Genomic DNA, 27,496 nt, shown 5'->3' with positions numbered 1-27,496 from the left:
CTCACAAGGTCACCAAAAACTAATTAACAATGAATTATAAAAGCACAAAAATCCACCAATTCTGTGTATATGGATTAACAACATAACCTGAAATACCGATCAGCAAACAGTCTGCCACAAAATGAAAATTCTCTACAGCGGAAAAAAAATTCTCTTTGTTCGGATTAATTTGTTTGCTACTGTAATTATGAATGGTAGAAAAACAGAAAGGGTAAAAGAGTTTTCTTACCTGGGAACAGTTTTTTCTGAGGATGGGAGGATGGTTAAAGAAATAATACAAGACTACAGAAGGCAATTGGATTTTATCAGAATGTAAGAAGTCTGTTCTGGAACAAGGAGGTACCTTTGCAATGTAAGAGTTATGTATAAAGCATACTTTGTGTCAATTCTTATCTATATGGCAGAAACCTGGAGAGGTGGCAGAAAGATGACTGGTCGATTGTAGGCAGCAAAAATGAAGTTCAAGAGAAGCATGGTAGGAAAGACAAGAAACCCACCGGGTTGGTCTAGTGGTGAACGCGTCTTCCCAAATCCCAAATCAGTTGATTTGGAAGTTGAGAGTTCCAGCGTTCAAGTCCTAGTAAAGCCAGTTATTTTTACACGGATTTGGATACTAGATCGTGGATACCGGTGTTCTTTGGTGGTTGGGTTTCAATTAATCACACATCTCAGAAATGGTCGAATTGAGAACGTACAAGACTACACTTCATTTACACTCATACATATCATCCTTATTCATCCTCTGAAGAATTATTTAAACGGTAGTTACCGGAGGCTAAACAAGAAAAAAGAAAGGGAAGACAAGAAGGGGTGAGGTAAAGAGCAGTATGATTAAAAGAGGAACTGAAATTGGGAAGCCTTGATGAGTCAATTGGAAGATCAAAGCTCAGGTGGTTTGGACATATCGAAAGGATGGATGAGGAAAGATTACCAAACAGGATGATGCATGCAGAGGAAACAGGTAGAAGGTGTAGACCAAGAATGAAATTGATAAATACGGTGATAGAGGAAGTGCACAAGAGAGGGGAATTGATGAAAGTAATGGAAGAAACGGTTCATGGATAGAGGCAGATGGAGAAATTCTGTGAAAGCCCAACCCAAGGGAACTTGGATTAAAGAGAACTGAAAAATATATGTAGTAAAAAAGCCAGAACCTAAGAAAAATAAAAAAAAAGGAACTTTAAATAAATATTTTCAACATTTACAACCACGTTATGCTAATACTAGTTTCACTTATTAAGGGAGAAGTTACTTAAGTGCTCAGATTTGCCTCAACATGACACAATCTTAGGTAATCAAAGGGAATATATTGATATTTGAATGTGGCTAACTGGAAAGATCCAAGTCAAAAAAGCTCTTAATCTTCTTAAGCTCAAATCATAAATTTATTTCTACTTTTAAATTTAGGCTGATGGGTTTATAAAAGAAAATAAGTATATTTTTGTTTTTTGTATAATATCACAACAATGTTAATAATAAAAAAACATAAAATAATAAAAATATTGTTTATTTTAATATCACCTTTGTATAACAACATTATAATAACAATTTTTATAATTAAATATAAAATGATATACATAATTTGAAATTTGGATAATAAGTTTTTTCTTTGAATTATACACCAAATGCAATATTATAATCTTGCAGTTTTGTAATTGCTTTTATACCAGTCAACAGAATTTGTAATAGCGATATTAAATGGTGTAAATTTAAAGTCTGTTGGTAATAATGAACGCAATTTCTTATTGCTAGCTGTCTTTTTATACTGACCATCAGCAGCAGAAGTATCAAATTTTATTTCACCTTTGAACTCAAATGCTTCTGAAATACGTGTTGCTAATTCTGCAATCGAAACTTCATCTTTTTCATCAACTGAAAAAAAGTAATGTATATTTAAAATTGTATAAATTTTAATTAAAATAATTCACCAACATATCAAACTAAGAATCCATATGGACAGTATGAGAAAGCATTTTATATATCTACATAGTAAGTGTTTCTCCTTAAATGAAAAGAAAATTAATTGATATGTTTATTTAGACATGTTAAAAAATGATAGTCTTCATCTAATTAAATTTAAAAAAATGTATGTTTTTCCAGGGAAACGGTGCTGCATGACATTCATTTTAATGTAATTGCTTGCCATCCCACAAATGAAAATTTTCCGAATAGAGACAAGTTGAAGTGACCCTATAATCCAATCTGTAAGAAACCCTGATCTGTCATCTTATAATTTTTTTTTTCATACAGGATAATCTTAAAAACACTGTTTATTCACAAATTTGACACAGCTTCTAACTGACTGAATTGGAATGAATTAATTATGTAAATAAAATAATTTGATAAAAAAGTATTAAATAAGGAAATGTAACTGGTATGGTTTTTTTTTAATGAATTTTCAAAATTTATGATCATATTACTACAAGGGGCAGTTTGGAAATTAACCTCCATTTGGCTATAAATAAAAATATTTTATTAAGTACAACTTAAAAGTACAGCTTTTAACTATTTTTCAACATAGTCATCATTTAAATAAATGCTTGCATTTGTTATAATGTTTCACTAATTTACAAATACCTTTTTCATAAAATTCAGCCGCCTGGATACCTAGCCAATCTTTTATGGCATTTTGAAGTTAATCGTCATTGATATGCTGCGACACAAGCCATTTCTTCAAAGGAGTGAAGAGATGAAAATCACTTGGTGTTAAATCCAGGCTGTAAGGGGAATGATCAAAAATATCCCATTGGAATTGATTCAGAAGTTCAAGAGTTCTTCGAGCGCTGTGAGAACGAGTGTTGTATGCAAAAAAAGCAACACCAGATGACAGGATATCGTGATGTTTGTTCTGAATGTCTTGCCTAAGTTTCACAATAGACTGCTGAAGTAGCTGCTTACATCACAGCATTTTGATGACGACGACAAACTTCAAAATGCCAATCTACTTCAAATCTTTTGAGGAAGGTATTTGTAAATTAGTGAAACACTATGAAAAATACTTGAATTGAAATGACGGCTATGTTGAAAATACTTAAAAGCTGTAGGTTTAAGTTGTATATAATAAAATATTTTTATCTACGCAGGTTTTTTATTTAAAGCTAAATGAAGGTTATTTTCCAAACCACTTGTATAATCCTGTATTTTAATAAACAACAAATTATAACTGAAATAACATAATATGCACATTTTTAACAATAACTTAAAACCTCAAATTAAATGTGTCTGCTAACATTTTACTATTTATATAATGCTAAAATAAATTAAAATAAATAAAAAAATATATTTACCAGAAAGTATAATAGGTTCAACACTATTATATTCTCTTAAAACAAATATAATCAATCTAGCCAAATCAATTGAATATATAAACTGACGAAGTGGTTTACCAGAACCAAGAACTGTAAATACACCTCCACCTGAATAGAAAAAAATATTTACACATAATAATAAAAATAAACCTTAAAAAACAAACATTATAAAAATATAAATTGCATGTACAAAAGAAAACAATTACAGAAATGGAAGCAAAATATAATACATAATATTTTAAAATAAATTAACCATGAAGGAGACCTCAAACCACAACTTTAGCAAAAGTTTAATATTCAGAAACTAAAATTTAACAAGAAAAGCAAGTTAAAATGTTTTTAAGTTATTTACGCAGATTAAATAACCAAATACTTTATACCACATATTAAACCAACAAATTCTAATTACAACATCCTGTCAATCATCAGAAGCTTTCTTTTAGATTTGTAAGTCATCCATCCACTTTCCCATTAAGTACTTTCAAAATTTTTTGAAGAGTGCATGATTTCCATCTAAAGTTGTACTATTCTGTAATACAGTTAACAACTTCCTTGAAGGAAAAAAACAATTTTCTGTGTTAAATAAAAAATTTTTGTTACTTCATATTACACATCGATCAAAGCCATAGATTAAGAATTTCTATGTTCTCTTTTTTCCTGGTTCGATAAAAGCTCAATTTTAATTCCATCGAGTTACCTTTTTAAGAAGGTAACTCGATGGAATAACTCCTCGATGGGTAACTCTTATTAATGGAAAAACAAAGATATTTTTATTTAGCTTATTTTTCACAAGTCATTTTCATAATTAGAAAACATTTCTTTCCATATTAGAAATATTTTTACCACGTTTTCAAATAGATAATATTGCTTTTCACTGGAAATCTTTTTTTGCTTTTTCCTGTTTAGCCTCTGGTAACTACCGTTTAGATAATAATTCAGAGGATGAATGAGGATGATATCCTCATAATAAATGAAGTGTAGTCTTGTACATTCTCAGTTTGACCATTTCTGAGATGTGTGGTTAATTGAAACCCAACCACCAAAGAACACCAGTGTCCACGATCTAGTATTCAAATCCGTGTAAAAATAACTGGCTTTACTAGGACTTGAACGCTGGAACTCTCGACTTCCAAATCAGCTGATTTGGGAAGACGTGTTCACCACTAGACCAACCCGGTGGGCTTTTCACTGGAAATCTAAAATGATAAAATATAACAATACTTATAATAAAATAAATATATGAAAATATCAACAATGGTGCATACAAATAGAAAGTTCAATAACCAGACCAATGTTAGAAGGACGATACTTATGTATGATTGATGCATGCGCTGTTGGCTACACCCCTCTTATATTTCACTTTAAACAGATTTCTTCTCCTGACTCATATCAGTACACATGCACTAAGTAACAGATTTATTTTTATTTCAAATATGCTGTTTACTCAGAAAATGTACATATTAATCCTAAAATATTAACTTTCTATTTCAGACAGAGTCCATCTATGTCAAACTGCAGTCCATAAATAGATGTTTAGTGTTTTTTTATATTGTAATTTGGACAAGTTCTACAATATTTACTTCATGTTATTTGTTTCTCTATAGTTTTAGAAATAATTATAATAGTAACTTTCATTCCTTGAACAGCTGCTTTTTCAATTTTGTGAGATGGAACATATCAATGTTTTAAAGGTATTTGTTAATTTTATTACAAAAATAATTTTGTATTATAAGTAACATTTGATAAAAACACAAAAAACAAAATTCATAGACTGTATCAAAGTTGAAGAATAATTAAGAAATGTAAACCTTAAAAAAAAAATCATGTGAATATTGCAGTTTTATAGTGATTTTCGTTTAAGATCTTTTTTTTGATCAGATGATTTTAGAATAATTAACTCAGCTTCAAATAAAGGGCAGAGAGGAGTAGGTTTTGTAATGAACAAGAAGATAGGGAAGAAAGTAGAGTATTTCAAAAAACATAGCAGTAAAATCATTTTAATCAGGATAAAATAAAAACCAATGATCGTTAACGTCTCTATACCTACAAGTACCCATGATGATGATGAGGTAGAGGGTATATACGAAGAAATTGAGAAAGCAATTAAACAGACAAAAGGTGATGAAAATTTAATGGGTGAATACAGGCTGGGTAAAAGAAATGAAAGAAGGAACTGACTTATTGAGCTTTGCACGAAGTATAATTTAGTAATTGCCAACACTCAGTTTAAAAATCATAGTAGAAGAATATACACATGGAAAAATCCAGGCGATACTGTAAGGTATCAGAAAGATCATATCATGTTAAGCAAAGCTTTAGAAATCAACTTGTTGACTGCAAACATATCCAGGAGCAGACACTAATAGTGACCATAATTCATTGATAATGAAATGTAGATTGGGGTTTAAAAACCTTAAGAAAAAGTGTCAGATGAATTGGTGGAATTTTGAGAAGTTTGGGAAGAGAAGGTAAAAAAGACTTTTGAGGAGGACATCGCAAGAGGTCTGAGTAAAAAAGGTAAGGTAGAAATTATAGAAGAATGGGAGAATGTTAAAAAGAAAATTTTTAAATCAGCAGTAGCTTACATAGGTGGAACAACGAGAACCGGTAGAAAACCTTGGATATCAAAGGATATATTGGAGCTGATGGATGAACGTAGAAAGTATATGAATGCTAGTGATGAAGAATGTAAAAGGAACTACCGACAATAAGAAATACTATAAACAGGAAGTGCAAATTAGCGAAAGAAGAGTGGATTAAAGAAAAGTGTTCAGAAGTGAAAAGAGAAATGATCATTGGTAAAATAGATGGTGTATACAGGAATGTTAAGAATTTTATGGTACATAAATTAAAATCTAATAAAGTATTAAATAAAGATGGTATGCCGATTTATAATACAAAAAAACAGATTGATAGGTGGGAGTAATATACTGAATAGTTATATGGAAGAAATGAATTAGAAACTGGTGTTATAAAGGAAGAAGAGGAAGTAGAAGAGAATGAGAGAAAGAGAAAGAGAGATACAATATTGAGATCTGCATTGAATTAAAGGATCTGAATGGGAGAAAGGATCCTGGGATAGATAGGATATCTGCATAATTACTTTGCAGTGCAGGTGAGGAAGCGATAGATTGTACAAACTGGTGTGAAATATTTACAAAAAAGGGGAAGTGCCATCAGACTTCAAAGAGAGTGTTATTGTTATGATACCAAAGAAAGCAGAAGCATATAAATGTGAAGAATAATAAGAATTAGCTTAACTAATCCTGCATCAAAAATTTTAATTAGAATTCTGTATAGAATTGAAAGAGGGAAGAAATGTTAGGAGAAGACCAATTTAGTTTCACAAAAAGTATAGGAACAAGGAAAGCAACTTTAGCAATCAGATTAAAGAAAAACAAATCAACATACATGGCATTTATAGACTTAGAAAAGCACTTGATAACGTCGACTGGAATAAAATGTTCAGCATTTTAAAAAATTTAGGGTTCAAGTATAGAGAGAGAAGAACAATCACTAACATTTATAGGAACCAAACTGCAACAGTAATAAAAGTGAAGCACTAATAAAAAAAAAGGGAGTCACACAAGGATGCTCCCTATTCCTGTTACTTTTTAATCTTTGCATAGAACTAGCAGTTAATTACGTTAAAGAACAGTTTAGATCTGGAGTAACAGTGCAAGGTGAAAATTTAAAGATGCTACGATTAGCCGATGATATAGTAATTCTAATTGAGAGTAAAAAAGATTTAGAAGAAACAATGAATAGCATGGATGAAGTCCTATGTAAGAACTACCACATGAAAATAAACAAGAAAAAAACAAAATAAATGTAGTAGAAATAAAGTAAATGGTCTGCTGAATATAACAGTAGGATGAGAAAAGATTATGGAGGTAGAAAAATTTGTTATTTGGGAAGTAGAATTACTAAGATGGTTGAAGCAAGAGTGATATAAAATGCTGAATAGCACAGCTGAAGCGAGCTTTCAATCACAAATATAATTTGCTTACATCAAAAATAAATTTAAAAATCAGGAAAGCATTTAAAAATATATATCTGAAGGTATCTTTATATGAAAATGAAACCTGGACAATCAGAGTACATGAGAAAAAAAGATTAGAAGCTTTTGAAATGTGGTGCTATAGGAGAATGTTAAAATCATGGGTGGATATTATTATGGGTGGATAAGGTGACAAATGAAGTGGTTTGTGGCAAATTGATGAAGAAAGAAACATTTGGAAAAATATAGCTAAAAGAAGAGACATTTATTATAACAAGGCCATATCTTAAGGCATCCTGGAATAGTAGTCGCTTTGATATTGGAGGGACAGGTAGATGGGAAAAATTGTGCGGGCAGGCAATGTTTGGAATATGTAAAATAAATTGTTAGGGATGTAGGATGTATACTGAAATGAAATGATTGCCACTAGTTAGGAAACCTTGGTGAGCTGCATCAAATCAGTCAAATGACTGAATACAAAAAAAATTTTCTTTTAACAATAAAAAATTAATTTTTTTTAATAAAATGAATTAAAAAAAATTTTTTTTTTTTAAAAAAAATTTTTTTTTTAATTTTTTCATTCTTTCAATTTAAACTCAATAAGATTGAACAGAATAATAATTTAGGGTTTAATCTTAAAAAAAATTGGTTATACCGTAGGAAAGTTTTGTAAGAAAAAATTACAATGAATAAAAAGGAGCCATATGAAATCCTAGGCCCAACAATTACAGATATAACTGCTGTTACCCAGGATTAACAAAATAATTGCATAATACTTATCAAAATAATTATGGATAATTATGAGTTAATTGTTACAATTGAAATTATTTATCAGAAATGCCTTTCAACTGAGATACATCCCTTGTCAAGTTATACAGTACCCTTATCAAAATGTCAAAATTCAGTACTGTATAAGTTCAAATTACATTATTTTTTAATTAAATAATTAAGATTCACTTATGACTAAATTAAGTTAGGTTAAGCTTAAAGTGTAGGTTTTGGTAAATGTGCAATATACATTTAGGAAATAAATAATTTGGTTTAAGTGATATTTAATTGAGTTTGGTTAGGTTTTGGTCAAGGTTAAGTTTAGAGTAGGTTAGTTTGGTTTATAAGTAATTTACAAATTTGACAGAAACTCACTGTCATTTATCTGATGACATCACTAAAAATTGAAGACTTCTAGTCAACTTAACCATCTAATCTTATTTGTAATTAAATTTAACTGAAATCGAATCATTTAGTTAGCAAATAATATACATTACACGTATATAATGTAAAATAAAGAAAATTTTATGCAGTTACTGTATAACTTATGCGGGACATAAATCTGATGAAAGGCGTTCCTGGCAAATAATTTCAATTGTAACGAATAACTTAGGTCTAGAATAAGGTATAACCAAATTTCAACAAAATCAAAGGCGAGTCCATAATTGTACATAATTATCTAATTATGACTTGACAAACTTTGACCTTAAATTTATGAAACACTAGAAAATGTGTCATTTTCAAATGAAATAAAAACTACAAAGTTGTAATGTGAATTTAATGTTTCTACACTAAATATTCAGCGGATCAAGCAAAATTATTTTAAGCATTTTATTTTATTACATCAACAGAAAACTTCAATACAAAAATTTTACTATACGGATCTACAGAAACATGAATTAATGATAAGAAAACATTTTAGTGAGTGACTTGGTTTTTAAGTAACAAATATTTTTACAATTCTTCTTAAGAAAAATAAGACGTGCATGATGATCCAAGAAATATCACTCACACTGTTTTCAAATGCAGTTACAAAATGCTATGGTTAAGTGTACTACTTTTAATAAATTTTCTAACTTGATTACTCTTGCAGTAATGCAAACTATGCAGGTGACTGATTTGCTGTATAGTAAAAAATGCAGGTGACTGATTTGCTGTATAGTAAAAAAAACAGTACTGAAGCAATGCATAAATATTAGATGCATAAGATACAAGTTATAAAGTAAATTTAAAATCACAGCTGCTACTATGTTTTCAATTTACTAAATTGTCAAGAAGAGACCAGGTGAGAAAAAAAGATATAAGAGATGATCTTAAGCAGAAAAGTGTAAGGAGTAATAAAAGGAATGGCATTTCAATTGTATGAACATATAGGTACAGAAAAGTTACCATAAATAATAGAAGGGAAGGGTAGAATATGGCAAAGTATGTGAAAGGGCAAGATGGAAAGAGAAAGTTAAGTTAAGTATGAGAAATTTGTAACCACATGAAGAAATTGAAATGGTGGGAAAATGAAAATCTATAGATATATCTATCTATATATATCTAGACTTGGTAGTAGCTGAAACAGGATGGTAGTTATTAAATCTGTTACAGACTAAAGGGCTTATATTATACAGATACAAAGATGGTATTGTATTAGTTACATACCTGACATTATAACATCATGTAATTTACGAATGAGTCCAGGTATTACATGACTGCTATGCAAATTAAAATTATCGTATGGTCCAAACACATTACAAGGCACAACAGAAGTAAATATTTTGCCATATTTTTCATAGTAAGCATGATTAGATACATCTAACATTCGTTTTGCATAACTATAGCCAAAATTTGAGGAATGTGGTGGTCCATTATGAATCTGAAACAATAAAACTTTTATTATAATTACTTTTACACAAGGATGGACCAAAAGGTGATGCACATACTAGGTAGATTACCTTAAAAATGAAAACAGGTGTTTACCGTAATAAATAATAACAAAAAATATTACAAAATTAAATTCCTTGTTTAAAAACAAACTGGAAGGATCAGTTTATTTAGAAGTATTATTAATGTTTATAAAAATCACTCTTGACTACTTTTTTGATTTTAATAAAGTAAACAATAATTATTAATATATTAGCACTAAACAAATTGGTGGGAAAATCATAATGAACCTACCACCATAATGAAAACGATTGATGGGAAAAGAGAGACATAATTCACATATATTCATGACTAAAAACTTATGCAGGCTTGATTGAGAGTTAAGTAATAAAAATCAGAACCACTCTCTCTATCTACCTTCTAACATCTCCTATTTCACTATCTCAAGAGAAAAATAAATTCTTACATACCATAGTTTCATCAATAGGATATGTTGTTTTATCAGGAAATATACAAGTTGATAAACATGAGATAACTTTTTTAACGCCAGTCTGGTAACTTGTTTCCAAAACATTATCATTAATTTTCATATTAATTCTCTGAAAAAACAAAACACAGATTCATATACACCTTAATACCTGTAATATATGTCCTTAAATATTATTCTTATTTTTTTTTTTTGAAAATATTATTTTTTAATTGTTAAAAAATGTGGCATTGTGTCCGACTGGAAATTATTAAGAAGTTCTTCGAGCACTGGGAGGATGAGTGTTGTCATGCAAAAAAAACACTGGATGAAGTAATTATTATACCATGTTCCATAAAATTGACTAGAAGAACTCCCTTGGCATCTCAAAAAACTATAGCCTATACTTTCCTTGCTGACAAAGTTTGGCAGGCTTTCTTTGGCTTGCATGGAGAACTGGTATGGCCCCAGGTCATCGATTGTTGTTTCATTTTGGTGTTCACATAGGCCACCCAAATTTCATCCCCAGTCAAAATTCTCTTCAAAAAACTTTCTCCTTCCGTGTCGTAGCGTGAAAGGAAGGGTAACGCCCATTCGTGTGGTTTATGGATCTCTATGAGCATTTTTGGAACCTGCTGAGCAAAGAACTTCCGGTAGCCTAAATTATCAGTGTTAATCTCACATAGAACCATACAAGAAATTTACGGAAATTATTTGGAAAGTTCAGAGATACTGAATCTTTGATTTTCACGCACTTTTTCATCAATTTCACTGACAAGATCATCACTCACAACAGAAGGCCTACCACTCTTCACTTTTTCATGGATGTTTCTCCTTCCATTTTTAAAAACTCAGATTCATTGCTTTGGGCTATACAATGTACACAACTGACAATGAATGTCTGCAGCCGGAACATTTTGCGCCCAAAGAAATCTTATGATAGCATATACCTCACACTTAACAGGATTTTCTAATGCAGCTCTCATGTTTTAGGTTACAAAAAATGAACAGGCTATAGTATGCGGCTCACACTGACGCAACTGGAAGCACACTGATATGTCAATGGCAGTGCTATAAACACTACTACTTGCACTATGCTACAATGGAGGTTACTTCCCGAACCGCCCAAGTACTTTCTTACTGCAATAATTTCAGTCTATCTATATGTTATTACATATGTATTTTCCAGTGCCACTACACTCTTTCAACCTTCCCCACCTGATATATTTTTCCTTAACATATTACTTCTACAGTTCAAAATAAATGGTTAGATATTTCTACAATCTTTAACACTCATTGTACCAGTGCTTCAGTTACCTAGAACATATCCACAGAGCTCTTTTCATAGGGTGAACTGGACTGGACAGCCTCTATTTATTGTACAAGTACTAAAGGGTCATAAACGGGAATCTTTAAAAAAGTTTTATTGGTACTGAAACACTTGTTAAATCAAAGCATTTGTCACTTCCTCATGAACGAAAAATTATGTCTGGCAAGTGATGTCCATTTTGGGCAATACATTGTTGTAGCCTTTCACAGTAACTGGCCTCAATTCTTTGCAGCATGTCTACATCAATCCGGGTGACGTGATGATGAATTGCGATCTTTAGGTCCTCCAATGTACACGGTTTATTGTCGTACACAACGATTTCAGAAACCCCCACAGAAAAAAATCACAACTACTCAAGTCGCAAGACCGAGGGGGCCAAGGAATGTCACCGAATCTGGAAACGATCCGTCCCGGAAACAAGTTACGGAGAACAGCCATCGTTGCCCTCGCTGTGTGTGCTGTAGCTCCATCCTGCTGGAATAACACATTTTGAAAATCGATTCCCCGGTTTCGTAACTCAGGGATGAAAAACGTATTCAACATTGCAATGCAACGATCAGTTGTTACAGTTATAGCAGCGTCATTTTCTTAAAAAAAAATATGGTCCAATAACACCGACCTTTCCTATTGCACACCAGACAGTCACCTTTGGGCTATGAAGTGGTGTCTCGTGAAGCTGATGTGGGTTTCTTTCTGCCCAATACCGGCAATTTTGTTTGTTGACGAAGCCATTCAGATGAAAATGGGCTTCGTCACTCATTAACGATAACAAATTTTCATTTTCTTCAAAAATGGTAAGCATTTGTTGACAAAATTTTAATCGCTGTGTGAAATCTTGCTCGTTTAACTGCTGCACGACGGCTATCTTGTAAGGATGGAAATGCAGGTCTGTATGCAGGATTCGTCTTACCGTACTTGTGCTCATTTGAAGCGCTGCTGAATGCCTCTGAATAGAGTGGCGTGGGCTTCTGACAATGGCTTCCCTTACTCGTTCGATGTTCTCTGGAGTGCTAGCAGTTCGTCGGGGACCCAGTGGTTTTTTCTTCAATATTGAACCGCTTGTTCGAAGGTTGTTTACCCATCGCAATATTGTGTTACGAGAAGGGACACTTGCATTACGATGGATATTAAACTGACGGCGGAAATCTTGCTGAACAGCAGTTATGGATTCGTCATTTCGCACAAAACTGTCATATGCGTACAGGCGTTGGTCTAGTGTCCACGGGTCCATCTCAACGACTAAAATGTAAATGCTATGAACAAAGGAAATCAGACACCAGCCATGTGCCCCTCCCACCACGAATGCCCGAGTACAACCCACTTCAAAAACATCCGGTTCCCGTGAATGACCCTGTGTTAGACTATTCACTTCCAAGCTTCCTATCTCTCATTCTTATCACATTATTACTTAAAAGTATCTCATACGACAGAACAGCTAAAAAAAATCATTTTCTGGCTGAATGAGATCAGAAATTTACGCGTTAAAACCCCCTTCCACAATTAGATTGTCCTTCCCAATGCTCCCATCATAATTCATATAATGAAAGAGTCTTCTGGTTTCCAGTAAATGTTACTTACTGTCAGATCCATATCATTGAAACTAATTGTAATCAATACACACAATTTTGAGGAATCCGTAAATGATACCCTTAAATATTTCCTGATAATCTCATAAAAAAAAATGTTCAGGCTTCTTGAGGTGTATTATAAAAAAAAATATTAAAAAATAAGTAACATGACAGTAAAAACCTTAATACGAATTTAATAAATAAATGTTTAAATTAATGAACATAATTTAAAGTAAATAATAAAATTAAATACATACAAAGAAATCAAGATTATTTGACATATTATGAAATAATCCTCCAACCATTGCTGCCAAATGGATAACATGCGTCGGGTGATATTTATCGAATAACTTCTTAGTTTGTTCTAAGTCACTGAAAAGACCCCAAAACAAAAATAAAATGTAATGTTCCATCACTTAAATAGGTAGTTAATTATATATATTCCCATAACAATGGAGAAAAGTGTATTATGTCATGCATTAGATAGGGTGACACATGAAGAATGTAACAAGCATTTTCAGGACAGGGCAAAATAATTTACCTAAATATAAAAATCATATTCACAGTCTCCTCTATGAATCATGAGACCTTGCCGTTGGTGAGGGGGCTTGAGTGCTCAGGGATACAGAGTAGCTGGACCGAAGGTGCAACCATATCGGAGAGGTATCTGTTGAGAGCCAGACTAAGGAATGATTCCTGAAAGAGGGCAGCAGCTCTTTCAGTAGTTGTTAGGGGCGTGAGTCACAATGACTTAAACGGCCGTATCAACATCACTCAGTCCTCTGAGTATTGCGCAGCTGAAAGCAATGGAAAACTACAGCTGCTTTTTTTCCAAGAAAATGTGGCTCTCTGCATTTTCACATAGCAATAATGGAGGCGCCTTCCTTGGTAAAATATTCCGGAGGTAAAATAGTCCCCCGTTCGGATCTCCGGGTGGGGACTACTAAGGAAGGGGTCACCAGAAAATTAAAAAATAACATTCTACGAGTCGGAGCGTGGAATGTTAGAAGCTTAAAAAAGGTTGGTAGGCTAGAAAATTTAAAAAGGGAAATGGATAGGGTGAATGTGGATATAGTAGGAATTAGTGAGGTTCGGTGGGAAGAGGAAGGCGACTTTTGGTCAGGTGATTTTAGAGTAATTAACTCAGCGTCAAATAATGGGCAGGCAGGAGTAGGTTTCGTGATGAACAAGAAGATAGGGAGGAGAGTGGAGTATTTCAAAACGCATAGCGATAGAATCATTGTAATAAGGATAAAATCAAAACCTAAACCGACAACGATTGTTAACGTTTATATGCCTACAAGCGCCCATGATGATGATGAGGTAGAGTGTGTATACGAAGAGATTGATGAAGCTAATTGCTTCATCAATAATTGCTTCACGTAAAAGGAGATGAAAATTTAATAATAGTTGGAGATTGGAATGCAAGCATTGGAAAAGGCAAGGAAGGAAATATAGTGGGTGAATAGGGGCTGGGCAAAAGGAATGAAAGAGGGGACCGACTTATAGAGTTTTGCACGAAGTATAATTTAGTAATTGCCAACACCCAATTTAAAAATCATAATAGAAGAATATACACTTGGAAAAAGCCAGGCGATACTGGAAGGTATCAGATAGATTATATCATGGTTAAGCAAAGATTTAGAAATCAACTCGTTGACTGCAAAACTTACCCTGGAGCAGACATTGATAGCGACCATAATTTGGTGATAATGAAATGTAGATTGGGGTTTAAAAACCTGAAGAAAAGTTGTCAGATGAATCGGTGGAATTTAGAGAAGCTTGAGGAAGAGGAGGTAAAGAAGATTTTTGAGGAGGACATCGCAAGAGGTCTGAGTAAAAAAGATAAGGTAGAAAATGTAGAAGAAGAATGGGAGAATGTTAAAAAGGAAACTCTTAAATCTGCAGAAGCAAACTTAGGCGGAATAAAGAGAACCGGTAGAAAACCTTGGGTTTCAGACGATATATTGCAGCTGATGGATGAACGTAGAAAATATAAGAATGCTAATGATGAAGAAAGTAAAAGGAACTATCGGCAATTAAGAAATGCTATAAATAGGAAGTGCAAACTGGCGAAAGAAGAGTGGATTAAAGAAAAGTGTTCAGAAGTGGAAAGAGAAATGAACATTGGTAAAATAGACGGAGCATACAGGAAAGTTAAGGAAAATTTTGGGGTACATAAATTAAAATCTAATAATGTGTTAAACAAAGATGGTACACCAATATATAATACGAAAGGTAAAGTCGATAGATGGGTGGAATATATTGAAGAGTTATACCGAGGAAATGAATTAGAAAATGGTGTTATAGAGGAAGAAGAGGAAGTTGAGGAGGATGAAATGGGAGAAACAATACTGAGATCTGAATTTAAGAGAGCATTAAAAGATTTAAATGGCAGAAATGCTCCTGGAATAGACGGAATACCTGTAGAATTACTGCGCAGTGCAGGTGAGGAAGCGATTGATAGATTATACAAACTGGTGTGTAATATTTATGAAAAAGGGGAATTTCCGTCAGACTTCAAAAAAAGTGTTATAGTTATGATACCAAAGAAAGCAGGGGCAGATAAATGTGAAGAATATAGAACAATTAGTTTAACTAGTCATGCATCAAAAGTCTTAACTAGAATTTTATACAGAAGAATTGAGAGGAGAGTGGAAGAAGTGTTAGGAGAAGACCAATTTGGTTTCAGGAAAAGTATAGGGACAAGGGAAGCAATTTTAGGCCTCAGATTAATAGTAGAAGGAAGATTAAAGAAAAACAAACCAACATACTTGGCGTTTATAGACCTAGAAAAGGCTTTCGATAACGTAGATTGGAATAAAATGTTCAGCATTTTAAAAAAATTAGGTTTCAAATACAGAGATAGAAGAACAATTGCTAACATGTACAGGAACCAAACAGCAACAATAACAATTGAAGAACATAAGAAAGAAGCCCTAATAAGAAAGGGAGTCCGACAAGGATGTTCCCTATCTCCGTTACTTTTTAATCTTTACATGGAACTAGCAGTTAATGATGTTAAAGAACAATTTAGATTCGGAGTAACAGTACAAGGTGAAAAGATAAAGATGCTACGATTTGCTGATGATATAGTAATTCTAGCCGAGAGTAAAAAGGATTTAGAAGAAACAATGAACGGCATAGATGAAGTCCTACGCAAGAACTATCGCATGAAAATAAACAAGAACAAAACAAAAGTAATGAAATGTAGTAGAAATAACAAAGATGGACCGCTGAATGTGAAAATAGGAGGAGAAAAGATTATGGAGGTAGAAGAATTTTGTTATTTGGGAAGTAAAATTACTAAAGATGGACGAAGCAGGAGCGATATAAAATGCCGAATAGCACAAGCTAAACGAGCCTTCAGTAAGAAATATAATTTGTTTACATCAAAAATTAATTTAAATCTCAGGAAAAGATTTTTGAAAGTGTATGTTTGGAGTGTCGCTTTATATGGAAGTGAAGCTTGGACAATCGGAGTATCTGAGAAGAAAAGATTAGAAGCTTTTGAAATGTGGTGCTATAGGAGAATGTTAAAAATCAGATGGGTGGATAAAGTGACAAATGAAGAGGTATTGCGGCAAATAGATGAAGAAAGAAGCATTTGGAAAAATATAGTTAAAAGAAGAGACAGACTTATAGGCCACATACTAAGGCATCCTGGAATAGTCGCTTTAATATTGGAAGGACAGGTAGAAGGGAAAAATTGTGTAGGCAGGCCACGTTTGGAATATGTAAAACAAATTGTTGGGGATGTAGGATGTAGAGGGTATACTGAAATGAAACGACTAGCACTAGATAGGGAATCTTGGAGAGCTGCATCAAACCAGTCAAATGACTGAAGACAAAAAAAAAAAAAAAAATTCACAGTCTTGTAGATTGCTTAATCTACAGATTATGGAACAAGTTATGAATGATTTTGAAAAAAAAAAAGTAATGGGAATTTTTGAAAAACCACATATTAAACTAACATCAATCTAGATAATTAAATTGAAATTTTAAAATTGGTCAAAATCATTTACTATCTAAACAATTACAAAAAAGGTTTCTGAATAAACATCACAAACACTGATAATTAATGAAATGTTTAAATTTAAATTAATCATTATAATAAAAATTACAAGATTTAGCTAATCATAAATTTTCCTTTAAAAAAACAAATAGAATAATTCATTAATAACAAATTCAATTATAATATAGCAGAAATTTATAAAGTAGGATGTGGAGAGTAAGATTGTAGAAAAAATTCTTTATTTTAATGACAAACAGGAAATACCGTTTTCAGGAACATTTACAAGCTTACAGATATAATAAACAGAGATCTAATTAATTTTATCACATGACAAGTAGTAAACATACATGATAAAAGTAATTATTATAAAAAAATAATTTAAATTTCTGATTGTCAAGAAAACACATTTAATGCGAAAAAAGGAATAAAAATATAAAATATAATAAATGAACAAGTAAGTTTAAATATAAATGGATTAGGGAAATAGTATATTTAATTTAAATTATTCAAATTAGAATTAAATATATTCAAATTAGTGATAATAAACAACATTTCTATTATCTGCTATATGAGGTCTATTTAGAAAATAACTGAATATTTTTAATTATGTGACAACGGAGATATTTAATGATGTATGCTTGGCAGCATTGTGTTTCACATAAACTTAATCATTTGAATCAGCTGTTAGCATTGCCAACTTATGAAATAAATTATTTCAAACAAATTTAGATAAAATTAATTTTTAATTAATTATCTTTAAAGATGTCTAATAAATAACTGTTTTATTTGATTTTTAATTTTGATTATTTATTTTTCTAAAATATTTAATTCTTTTGTTAACTAGAGATAACATGGAATTTGACCTTGCACAGATCAACTACTGTCTGACATTCACATCTTGTGTTTTCCTGATCCTAAGCATATCTACTATGGTATATTCAAGTATGAACAAAATTGAAATTGATCAAGTAATTGCTCAAAATTACTGTTGTTAAAGCTATCCATGCAAAAATTTGATATCATTTTAATTAATCTGCCTCACCTAAGGTCAGCATCTCTTGATCCAACAAATATCCATTGTTCATTATCTTGCCTTTCACCATGTTCTTCTACAACAGTTTTTATTGCTTTTCCAACCAAACCAGTTCCACCGGTGACAAGAATTACTAATTTATCACCATCTGACATTATGGCGTAATGAAAGTATCGTCTATAAACAACAAATTTAATAAAGCTGTATCAAAGTTGATAACACATTTGTACAAATATACATATAAACAAATAAAACACAGATCATAGGTTGGTCAATTCTTTAAAATAAAAGTGATAACAGTATTTGAATTCTGAACTTAAAACGATTACTTATGTGATACTTGGTTTATTATATTTGTTTAGAATTAATTTTTTTCTAGGTTTTATACTAATTTTTGAATTAAAATGTTAACCTCACAATTCATGTAGGATCTCTAACTACATTGTAACTAGAAAAAAAGTTTACTGAAAAAATACAACTGCAAAAATCTTTTTTCATATAAAAAGAAAATTTAATTTGTTTAAGAATCACAAATTTATTTCTATATAAGTAAAATCTCATATTAATATTTTCTTCTGATTATATAATAAATTCAGAGATAATCTAAAAATATCAAATACCAATTATTTCTGTGCCATAAAACATACAGATATTTCCATTCCACATTGATAAGAAAGCAGGTTGGACATTTCAATAACAACTTCAAGGCCATTTCCTTCAAAATTAAGACTTCTTACTATTTCTATTACCAGCTAAAATCCCTAAAGTAACTATCAACAATTTTCTTTTTCTGTTTAACCTCCAGTACCACCATAAGATATTACTTCAGAGGATAAATGAGTATGATATGTATGAATGTAAATGAAGTGCAGTCTTGTACAGTCTCAGATCGATCATTTCTGATATGTGTGGTCAATTGAAACCCAACCACCAAACAACACCGGTATCCACGATCTGGTGTTCAAATTCGAATAAACGTAACTGCCTTTATTAGGGCTGGAACTCTCGATTTCCAGATCGCCTGATTTTCGAAGACGCGTTCACCACTAGACCGACCCATTATAAAATACGTATAAAAGTAACTGTTTTTAGTGAGATTTTGAATCTTAGAATTCTCGACTTCCAAATCAGTTGATTTGCGATGACGAGTACACCATCAGATCAAGCCGGTGGGCGACTCTCAACAACTACTGAGATCTAACCAATAACAGACTGCTAATTGGCAGTAGGCTGTTATGTTCAACCCATCGGGTTGGTCTAGAGATTAACGCGTCTTCCCAAATCAGCTGATTTGGAAAGTCGAGAGTTACAGCGTTCAAGTCCTAGTAAAGCCAGTTATTTTTATACGGATTTGAATACTAGATCGGGGATACCGGTGTTCTTTGGTGGTTGGGTTTCAATTAACCACACATCTCAGGAATGGTCGAATTGAGAACGTACAAGACTACACTTCATTTACATTCATACATATCATCCTCTGAAGAATTATCTAAACGGTAGTTACCAGAGGTTAAACAGGAAAAAGGCTAAACTGTTACGTTCAATCAATCTCTGAAACATGTTCATCTTTTTTTTTTAACTACTAAGCAGTAGTTCTAAGAAATATTAAATATTTTTAATACTAAGTTCTCTTCATCTTTAATTCTATTAATAATAGACGTTTGTAAGACTCCAAAAGTTAAATAATTTTTTTTGCTTCTTTCAGTTTCATTGCTGCAATTAAAGGCATAAATCATCAATGTATGAATTTAACTTCAAAAGAAATACTAAACTGAAAATACAATTACTTTACTTCATAAACTTTTGTTTTTTGACTACGTGTACGTTACAAAATTACAAGAAAAACAATTTAATAGTTAGGTAAAAACATATTTGACATTTAACCTCAATGTTACATTTTTTAAACATAATATTACGAAAGATAATAACTTACTCAATTCTTTAACAAATACTCATCCAATTGTCTTTCACATAACCACAATATTCCACAATGTACTGCTAATCGTGTGACAAATCGTTTCACAATATTCTCCTATCATAAAAAATCGATGGTTCTCAATAGTAGATAATCGAACTGAACATGGCCTATTCTACATTATCGATTTACCCTACAGTATCGACTGAAAAGTAATTCACTACAGAAGCTTGTAGGTGGAAATATGACAATTTTTAGAGTTTCAAAAATGTTATGCGTGACTACTCGTACCCAGATCTGTAAAAAGTCCGAAATATTACCACTCCGACAAGGAGATCGGCGAATTTGCAAAACTAATTAAAATAAATATTACTTTCCGACTAGTGGTATAGCAGTAAAACAGAAAGTGTGTTAAAGTGTGGTACAATTTGGGCATATGCGGTTTACACCAGATCTTTAAGTTTTGACACGTAAGGAACCCAAAAAACCGGATGGAAATGTACATGTGCCTGTTTGGCGTTGGCCTCTAAATTATTCTATATCAACAGAACTACTGGAACGATTTTGACCAAACTTGGTTAAATTAATTCTATATACGAGGCACTGATGCCATTAAATTTTCAATTTAAAAAGTCAAGGGGTGAGGCTGTAGAGCAAGGTCATCCTCATGATTTCGCATAATTAAGGTCTTATTTTTCTTAGGTATATTTGTTAACAATAAAACAATATTTTCAAACATCCTTTTTTACAAAATTGCACTCCCACCCAAAAAATGCTCTAAATAATGTAGTGGCTAAGTGGTGAGTATAGTGTGTCATTAGTACCCCCTCTCATTACAAGGAGAGCTAGTGTATCACTGACATACAGCTGCTGTAGTCTTCTTGTATGTTGTAATGTCACAGGTGAGTGGTAGAATGAAATAAATGAATAATATTTAAAGTGTAAATAAGTATTTAAAGTGGCCACTAGTATCACCACACCCACATGAATGAAATACAGTATGCGTACATGCTTTAGTTAGAATCACTGAATTAAATAAACAAAAAATATATTTAAATAAAATGATAAATATTTTAAATTAAGTTGTGTGTGTAAGCCGTGCATCATAAAAAATCTGCATGACAGGAAAGTCCTACAACTGTGTTGTCAGCTTTCTTCTAATATGTAAGTTGCAATCTGTTCAACTTGTGAACAATAAACCAGCCCATGACACAGTGAGATGTGGATGATTTGTATGACATGTAAATGAGGTGTAGTCTCCTGAGGTTGACCATTCCTTAGATGTGGTAATTGAACCCCAACTACCAAAGTACATTGGCTCTGCTGCCAAGAATTCAAATGCATATAAAGGTAGTTTACTTTTACCAGAATTTAAAACTCAGAACTTTCGATTTTGAAAATTAGCTGTTAAACAAGCGATTGCAATATTGCTGTTGGTTTAGGTCTCTCGTAAACTATAACGGAATCAAATTTTTAACTACAGTGTTCTTTAGTGATGAAGCTTGGATCCATCTCGATGGTTATGTGAACAGTCAAAACTGTCGAATTTGGGCAGTTCAAAATCCTAACGCTTTACAAGACAAATCTTTGCATCCTGAAAAAACTGGTGTGTGATGTGCAATATCTCATCATCTTATAGTCGGACCCATATTCTTCGAACAGACAGTAAATGGTGAAGTATACAGGAATATTGTGCGCCAATTTGTGTCCCTCCTGGAACCTCAAGAACGGTATTGCTGGTTTCAGCAAGACGGCGCTACATACCACACGTCTTGAGAAACCGTGGATTTTCTGCAAGAATTCTTTGATGATCGAATAATAAGCAAGGGCTATGGCCTCCAAGGTCCCCAGACCTCACATCTCCTGACTACTTTTTGTGGGGCTATATTAAATCCGAGGCCTTCAAAAACAATCCTCAGACTATTGATGAACTTAAAGTCAATATTACAGACTTAATCACGAATATTTCCAATGCAACTCTTAAAAAGGTTTCTGCTAATACACTAAAAAGAGTCCGTGCGTGTATAACCGCAAGGGATGGGCATTTTGAGCATATTCTTTAACAATTATGTAAGTAATAGCTTTTTATTAAATCTTTTTTGTAAGTAACAAATACATTTTTTATTCCACTTAAATTTCCCTTTCTTAGATTACATTTAAAATTGGGTAACAGGACTAAAAAATCACTCTGTAGAAAGTGGATAGGAAACCCAAACATAACTAGAACACTTTACATGGTTAATTAGGTTTCAGACAACAACTTTCCATTAAGATTCCAACTAATCACAGTCTAACCTCCTTCAAAGAACTCTCCTTTTGTCTATATAACGTTGCTGTAGCTCAAGGTAATAATTGTGTTTTATTTTGTTGATATCAATAACATATGTTTCCTTTTCATCTAGCATTTCATATAAGGAAAGTCCACATAATACAAGATCAAGTGAATAGAAAACATGAGGAAAATTAATCATGTTTATTAGAAACTGTTGCAACACATTTTAAATTGTTTTCTTCATAAACTACCTCATAATCTACCCAAAAATAAAATTTTTTGAACTTGTTTTCTCTAATTATGATAAAACATTCAAACACTAATTCTTTAATCTTCTGTCAGTGAACAAGAAGCACAACTTCAAATTTTCTGTTAACATGTTCTGATATAAATTATAAAATAAACAATTCACCACAGAAATCAATGGTCTGAAAATAATCTTCAATAATGTAAAGTCTTTTTAATATTTTTTTTTTTTTTTCTTTTAGCTGAGTAAGCTTGAGTAAGGTTGATGATAGTTATTTTTCAAGTAACATTTCATGTCATTTGAAATAAGAGTACATTTTTATATTTTCCATTTTAAATTTTTTTCAAGCATTAAAAACTCAGCACCTAATTTCTGTAACAGAAAAAAATTTAACACACTAGTTAAGTTATCATTAAAATAGACAAAACTAACTTGCAAGCATTTGGAAAAACCATCTAATGCGATACTATACTGCTTAAGATCTGTGACTTAACATACAACAACTTTGTGTGTCACATTCATGTTTTGGTTATTTTCATATTTTTCCTCCTAGATTGCACGGTTTCTTGACAAAAAGAGAGAGGAAATTAATTCGCTGCTTTATACATATATTCCATTCTTCTTATTTTATAACACATGTAAAGCATCTGCGGAACAAGCAACACCTGAGTTGATTTCTTGAGTATACTGATTATTATACAGGCAGTCCTAGTGGTAAACAGAATTGAAGTGTCATTTCTATTCTGTTTATCACATTTAGGTTAACTTGATGTGCTGTAGTACTACAGTATAGTTAGCTTAATGAAGTAATTAACAGGTTGATAATGACTAAGCTATTTTCCAGAGTGATTTGATTTGGTGATAACTGTATCAACAAGTGTTTTTTTTTTTTTTAATAATAGAATAAATACTCTTAGATGTGACATTATTTAAATAAAACTATTAACAGAAGATAAATTTAAACTTACATTTTTCGCTTATTATGTTATCCAATATTAAAGAATAAAATCCTTTAACTGATGAAAATTTTCTTTCACTGGCTGCAGTCGCCAAAGGTTCAAATAACCTAAAATATAAAATATAATTAGTATAACTCAAATCTTTTAACACGTTCAGTGTGATAAGAAAAATAAACAAATTTCCTAGCCTGAAACAGATATTCATAAAAAAAAACGTTTATGCCTCATTAATGGACCAACTGTCAAGATGGTCTACATTTTTTCACATTTACCTCTACATCATAATTTATGCAGTAGTTTATTTAGGTTTATTTAAAAGCAAAATTTTTATTAAGAAAATAATAAATTCAACAAAATGAAAAAATAAATTAATAATAAATATTATTAATAATTATAAATTATTACTTGCTTTCCACCTATACCGTTATAGAGTTTGATCACTTTCCATTTGGTAACCATTTTTTTAGGCTATCATCTAATCAGCATGATAGGAATAATATTTTTTTACATAGAAGAAACAAAGATAAACTTTACATAATCACAAGAAATTATGAGAATAAAATGAGCACTTTGAAAAAAATAAGCTAAAAATATCCAGGGTGAGATATTAGTAGATTACTTTAACAACAGCAAAGAAAAAATCTTTCTGAGTGACGACACAACATAAACTAACCCATGCCAGCTGCCTGAGCTTGAAAATAGGAGCAACAAAAAATATCATACACACTTGAAGTATCAACACTTCATCAGTCCGTTGACAGAATTCAGTATGATGCATTTAGCATTCAACATGTTAATACAAACATGTATATTATCAAACACTGATAATATAATTTTTTTTTGGAGGGGTGAAAAGCATTTTTGCATTATCATCGCCTAGGTCATAAACTAATATAATTAGGTTAAAACTAAGATGAAAACTAATATAATAAAAAAAATGTAACTGTTAAAATATATAACACGAATAACAAAATAAAATCAAAATTTATGGTTGCTTATTGGCTGCTTATGAGTTCAAATTTTGAATGGCTGAAACAGCAAACAATTCTAGATCAATGGTATGTAACAGCTACACCTGATATTAGATGTTCCAGTCAGTTTTTACAGTGAATCTACATAGCTGTTACAGTTGAGCTGTATTCTCCCTGGATGAAACAGAGTTCCAGGTTGGTCTAACTAGTCACAATCTCATTTTTATCCATCATCCCTTACAGGCAACAAGGAAATATGTCAGCTGCCTTTATGACTGTATCTGCAGTACTCTGCTGATTTCTTCTATCAGTTATATTTTTATTGTAACTTACTGGAAAGACACCTGTTTCCTAACAGAGGGATTACATAAGACCAGACTAGTGACATAAGTTAGCATTACGTAGTTAAATTTCCTAAAAACCTTTAGAATCTAAAATTTAATAAACTTTCTAACTGGTTTTGAGGTTAGGTTTTGTTTAACAACTAAAGTCCAAGAATGTACAGTTTCATAATAAATTTTTTTAATATAAATTTTCTATATAAAAATACTTACAGCTGAAATTTTTACACTTAAAAATATATTACTGCAAAATTTCAACTTCTACAACTTAATAATTTTTAAAGAAGCTGAGATGGAAAAGATAGGTGAAAAGTGCCAGCAATCAAAGTGACACCAACTGATCTACAGGGGGTATAACTGTTCGACCAGTTAATCATAATAAACTTTGAAAGAGCATTGTTTCTTTTACAGTCTTGAAAAATATGTTCTATGATACCGTAAGTTGGTCAACCTACTTTGTTGAATTTTTAAGGCTGAATGCTTTCCTAATGGCTATATAATAATGTATGAAGTATGGAGATTTAAGTGTATAAAAAATCCCTTGCCTAATAAAAATGGGATTCATTATTTTTCTGGATCTATGAGAATTTGAATCTAGAACTTTATGTACAGAATGCGACAGCATAATTTGCCGATTTAAAGGATCAATAAATTCAAAGTCCAGGGAAGTTTTCCCTCAAAACATGCATTGCAGTTCGTGCTGTGTGTGCTGTGGCTCCATCCTGCTGAAACCACACATTTCCCACATCCATTTCGTCAAGCCTTGGCAAAAAAGGAAAAGGCAGCAACGTGCTTGCATCCCAAGCACCGAAGAGATCGCAAAAAGATTGCCTTAATTTTCTCTGGGCATGGTGCCTTTTGAGCACCATAACAAACATATTGATGTGTTGCTCACAAAACATATCTCAATTGTGATACAAGTTATGACACAGATATTTTAAAAAGAATATTAAAAATTAATCTGAATGTTAAGAGATATTTCCAGATGGATGCACGAAGATACTTTGAGCCGAAAGCATATATACAGTGTTTCATACATACATATATTACAGTTTTGCATGAAGTATAATTTAGTAATTGCCAACACACAGTTGAAAAATCATAATAAAAGAATATACACATGGAAAAAGCCAGGTGATACTGCAAGGTATCAGATAGGTTATATCATGGTTAACCAAAGATTTAGAAATCAAAGATAAATAGGCATTTAAATACTTTAGTTAAAAAAAAATTTCTAAAATAAATAAACCTAATGGATAATGTATTCATCATTTCCCTGAGAAATGGATCGGTCGTGGAGGTCCACCTTCCTGGCCACCAAGAACACTAGAAGTAACACCTTTAGATTTTTGCATCTGGGATGCATGAAAAATATCGTATATAAAACAAAAATACATTCTCATGAGGAATTAATTGTTCGCATTATGGATGCTGCTGAGAAACTTAAGAATAGCCCTGAAGAACTATAAAGAGCTACAAAAGCGAGCCAAGAAATGTTTTGAAACTGGCAGGCTTGTTTTTGAATATTTATTATAAACTGGTGGGTACCATCTACTATACCGTTTCTAAATAAAATTCTAAATTTTCTATATTTTGTTTTATTCTACTTATCTTACACATTTTATTCAGAATTAAATTCTCAACAAAATTTGTTTAATGGTTTTACGTGTTTATTCCTCATTTAACAAAGTTACTGTACGTCAAACATAAATCTAATATAAACCAAATATAAGGCCTCATTTTACCAGGATTTCTGAAATCCGAGCGAAATCTTTCATTAGCCATTAGTCACAATCATATGTTTATATGAACTTTTTCCATTGTTTTCACGGGCAGAATATGTTATGATAATCCCGGGAGAACTTTGTACGCTTCCTATATAATTCAATTTTTTTTAACCTCCGGGATCACAGTCAGATATTGTTTCAGAGGATGAGATAAATGACAATTAGCATGTGAAAATGCCATGCCTGAACGGGGATTCGATCGCGAGACCTCTGGATGAATGGTTGAGACGCTACCAGTCGTGCCACAGAGGCAGCAATCTCAATTTCTTTTCTTTTTTCTGTTTAGGCTCCGGTAATTACCTTTCAGATAATCAGATAATACTACAGAGGTTGAATGAGTATATGTAGGAGTGTAAATGAAGTGTTGTCTTGTACAGTCTCAGTTCGACCATTCCTGAGATGTGTGGTTACTTGAAATCCAACCACCAAAGAACACCATACTTATCCTAACTGACTACTTTATAAATCTTTCTTCTGATCATAACAAATTATAAAAATTGAAAAATAATAAAAATAAATGTTTTTAAAGTTCTATTAATTAAATTTCTTTTAATTTAAATTTTTCAAAATATATAAATTTTATAATCTAAACACAACCTACAATGTACGTTTGTATTTAAACGGCGCCATTATAACTGGGAGGT

At 31.8% G+C, this 27,496-nt stretch overlaps 1 protein-coding gene across 1 annotated transcript; it reads right to left on the bottom strand.

The window, feature by feature from the left end:
* Positions 1-1,491: 1,491 nt before the first annotated feature.
* Positions 1,492-20,437, bottom strand: Gmer (GDP-L-fucose synthase-like protein). Its single transcript, XM_075380076.1, has 7 exons — positions 20,294-20,437; positions 18,370-18,537; positions 13,570-13,684; positions 10,419-10,547; positions 9,727-9,940; positions 3,288-3,416; positions 1,492-1,872 (listed from the first exon to the last, which is right to left on the bottom strand). Exons 2-7 carry the CDS (start codon positions 18,513-18,515, stop codon positions 1,634-1,636), a joined length of 972 nt encoding a protein of 323 aa, XP_075236191.1. The 5' UTR covers positions 18,516-18,537; positions 20,294-20,437; the 3' UTR covers positions 1,492-1,633.
* Positions 20,438-27,496: the final 7,059 nt, after the last annotated feature.

The sequence above is a fragment of the Lycorma delicatula genome, chromosome 12 (genome assembly GCF_047948215.1).
Source record: "Lycorma delicatula isolate Av1 chromosome 12, ASM4794821v1, whole genome shotgun sequence".
NCBI classification, from domain to species: Eukaryota; Metazoa; Arthropoda; class Insecta; order Hemiptera; family Fulgoridae; genus Lycorma; species Lycorma delicatula.
Note: the sequence above shows the minus strand (reverse complement) of the source record. Positions and strands in the feature narration are given on the sequence as shown.

Excerpts from the sequence above, each read along its gene's own strand:
- Gmer (XM_075380076.1), bottom strand. The coding sequence starts at position 18,515 with ATGTCAGATGGTGATAAATTAGTAATTCTTGTCACCGGTGGAACTGGT. Across the intron at positions 9,941-10,418 it reads ATCCTATTGATGAAACTATG|ATTCATAATGGACCACCACA; the intron begins GTATGTAAGAAT and ends TTATTGTTTCAG. Across the intron at positions 3,417-9,726 it reads ACATGATGTTATAATGTCAG|GTGGAGGTGTATTTACAGTT; the intron begins GTATGTAACTAA and ends TTTTCTATTCAG.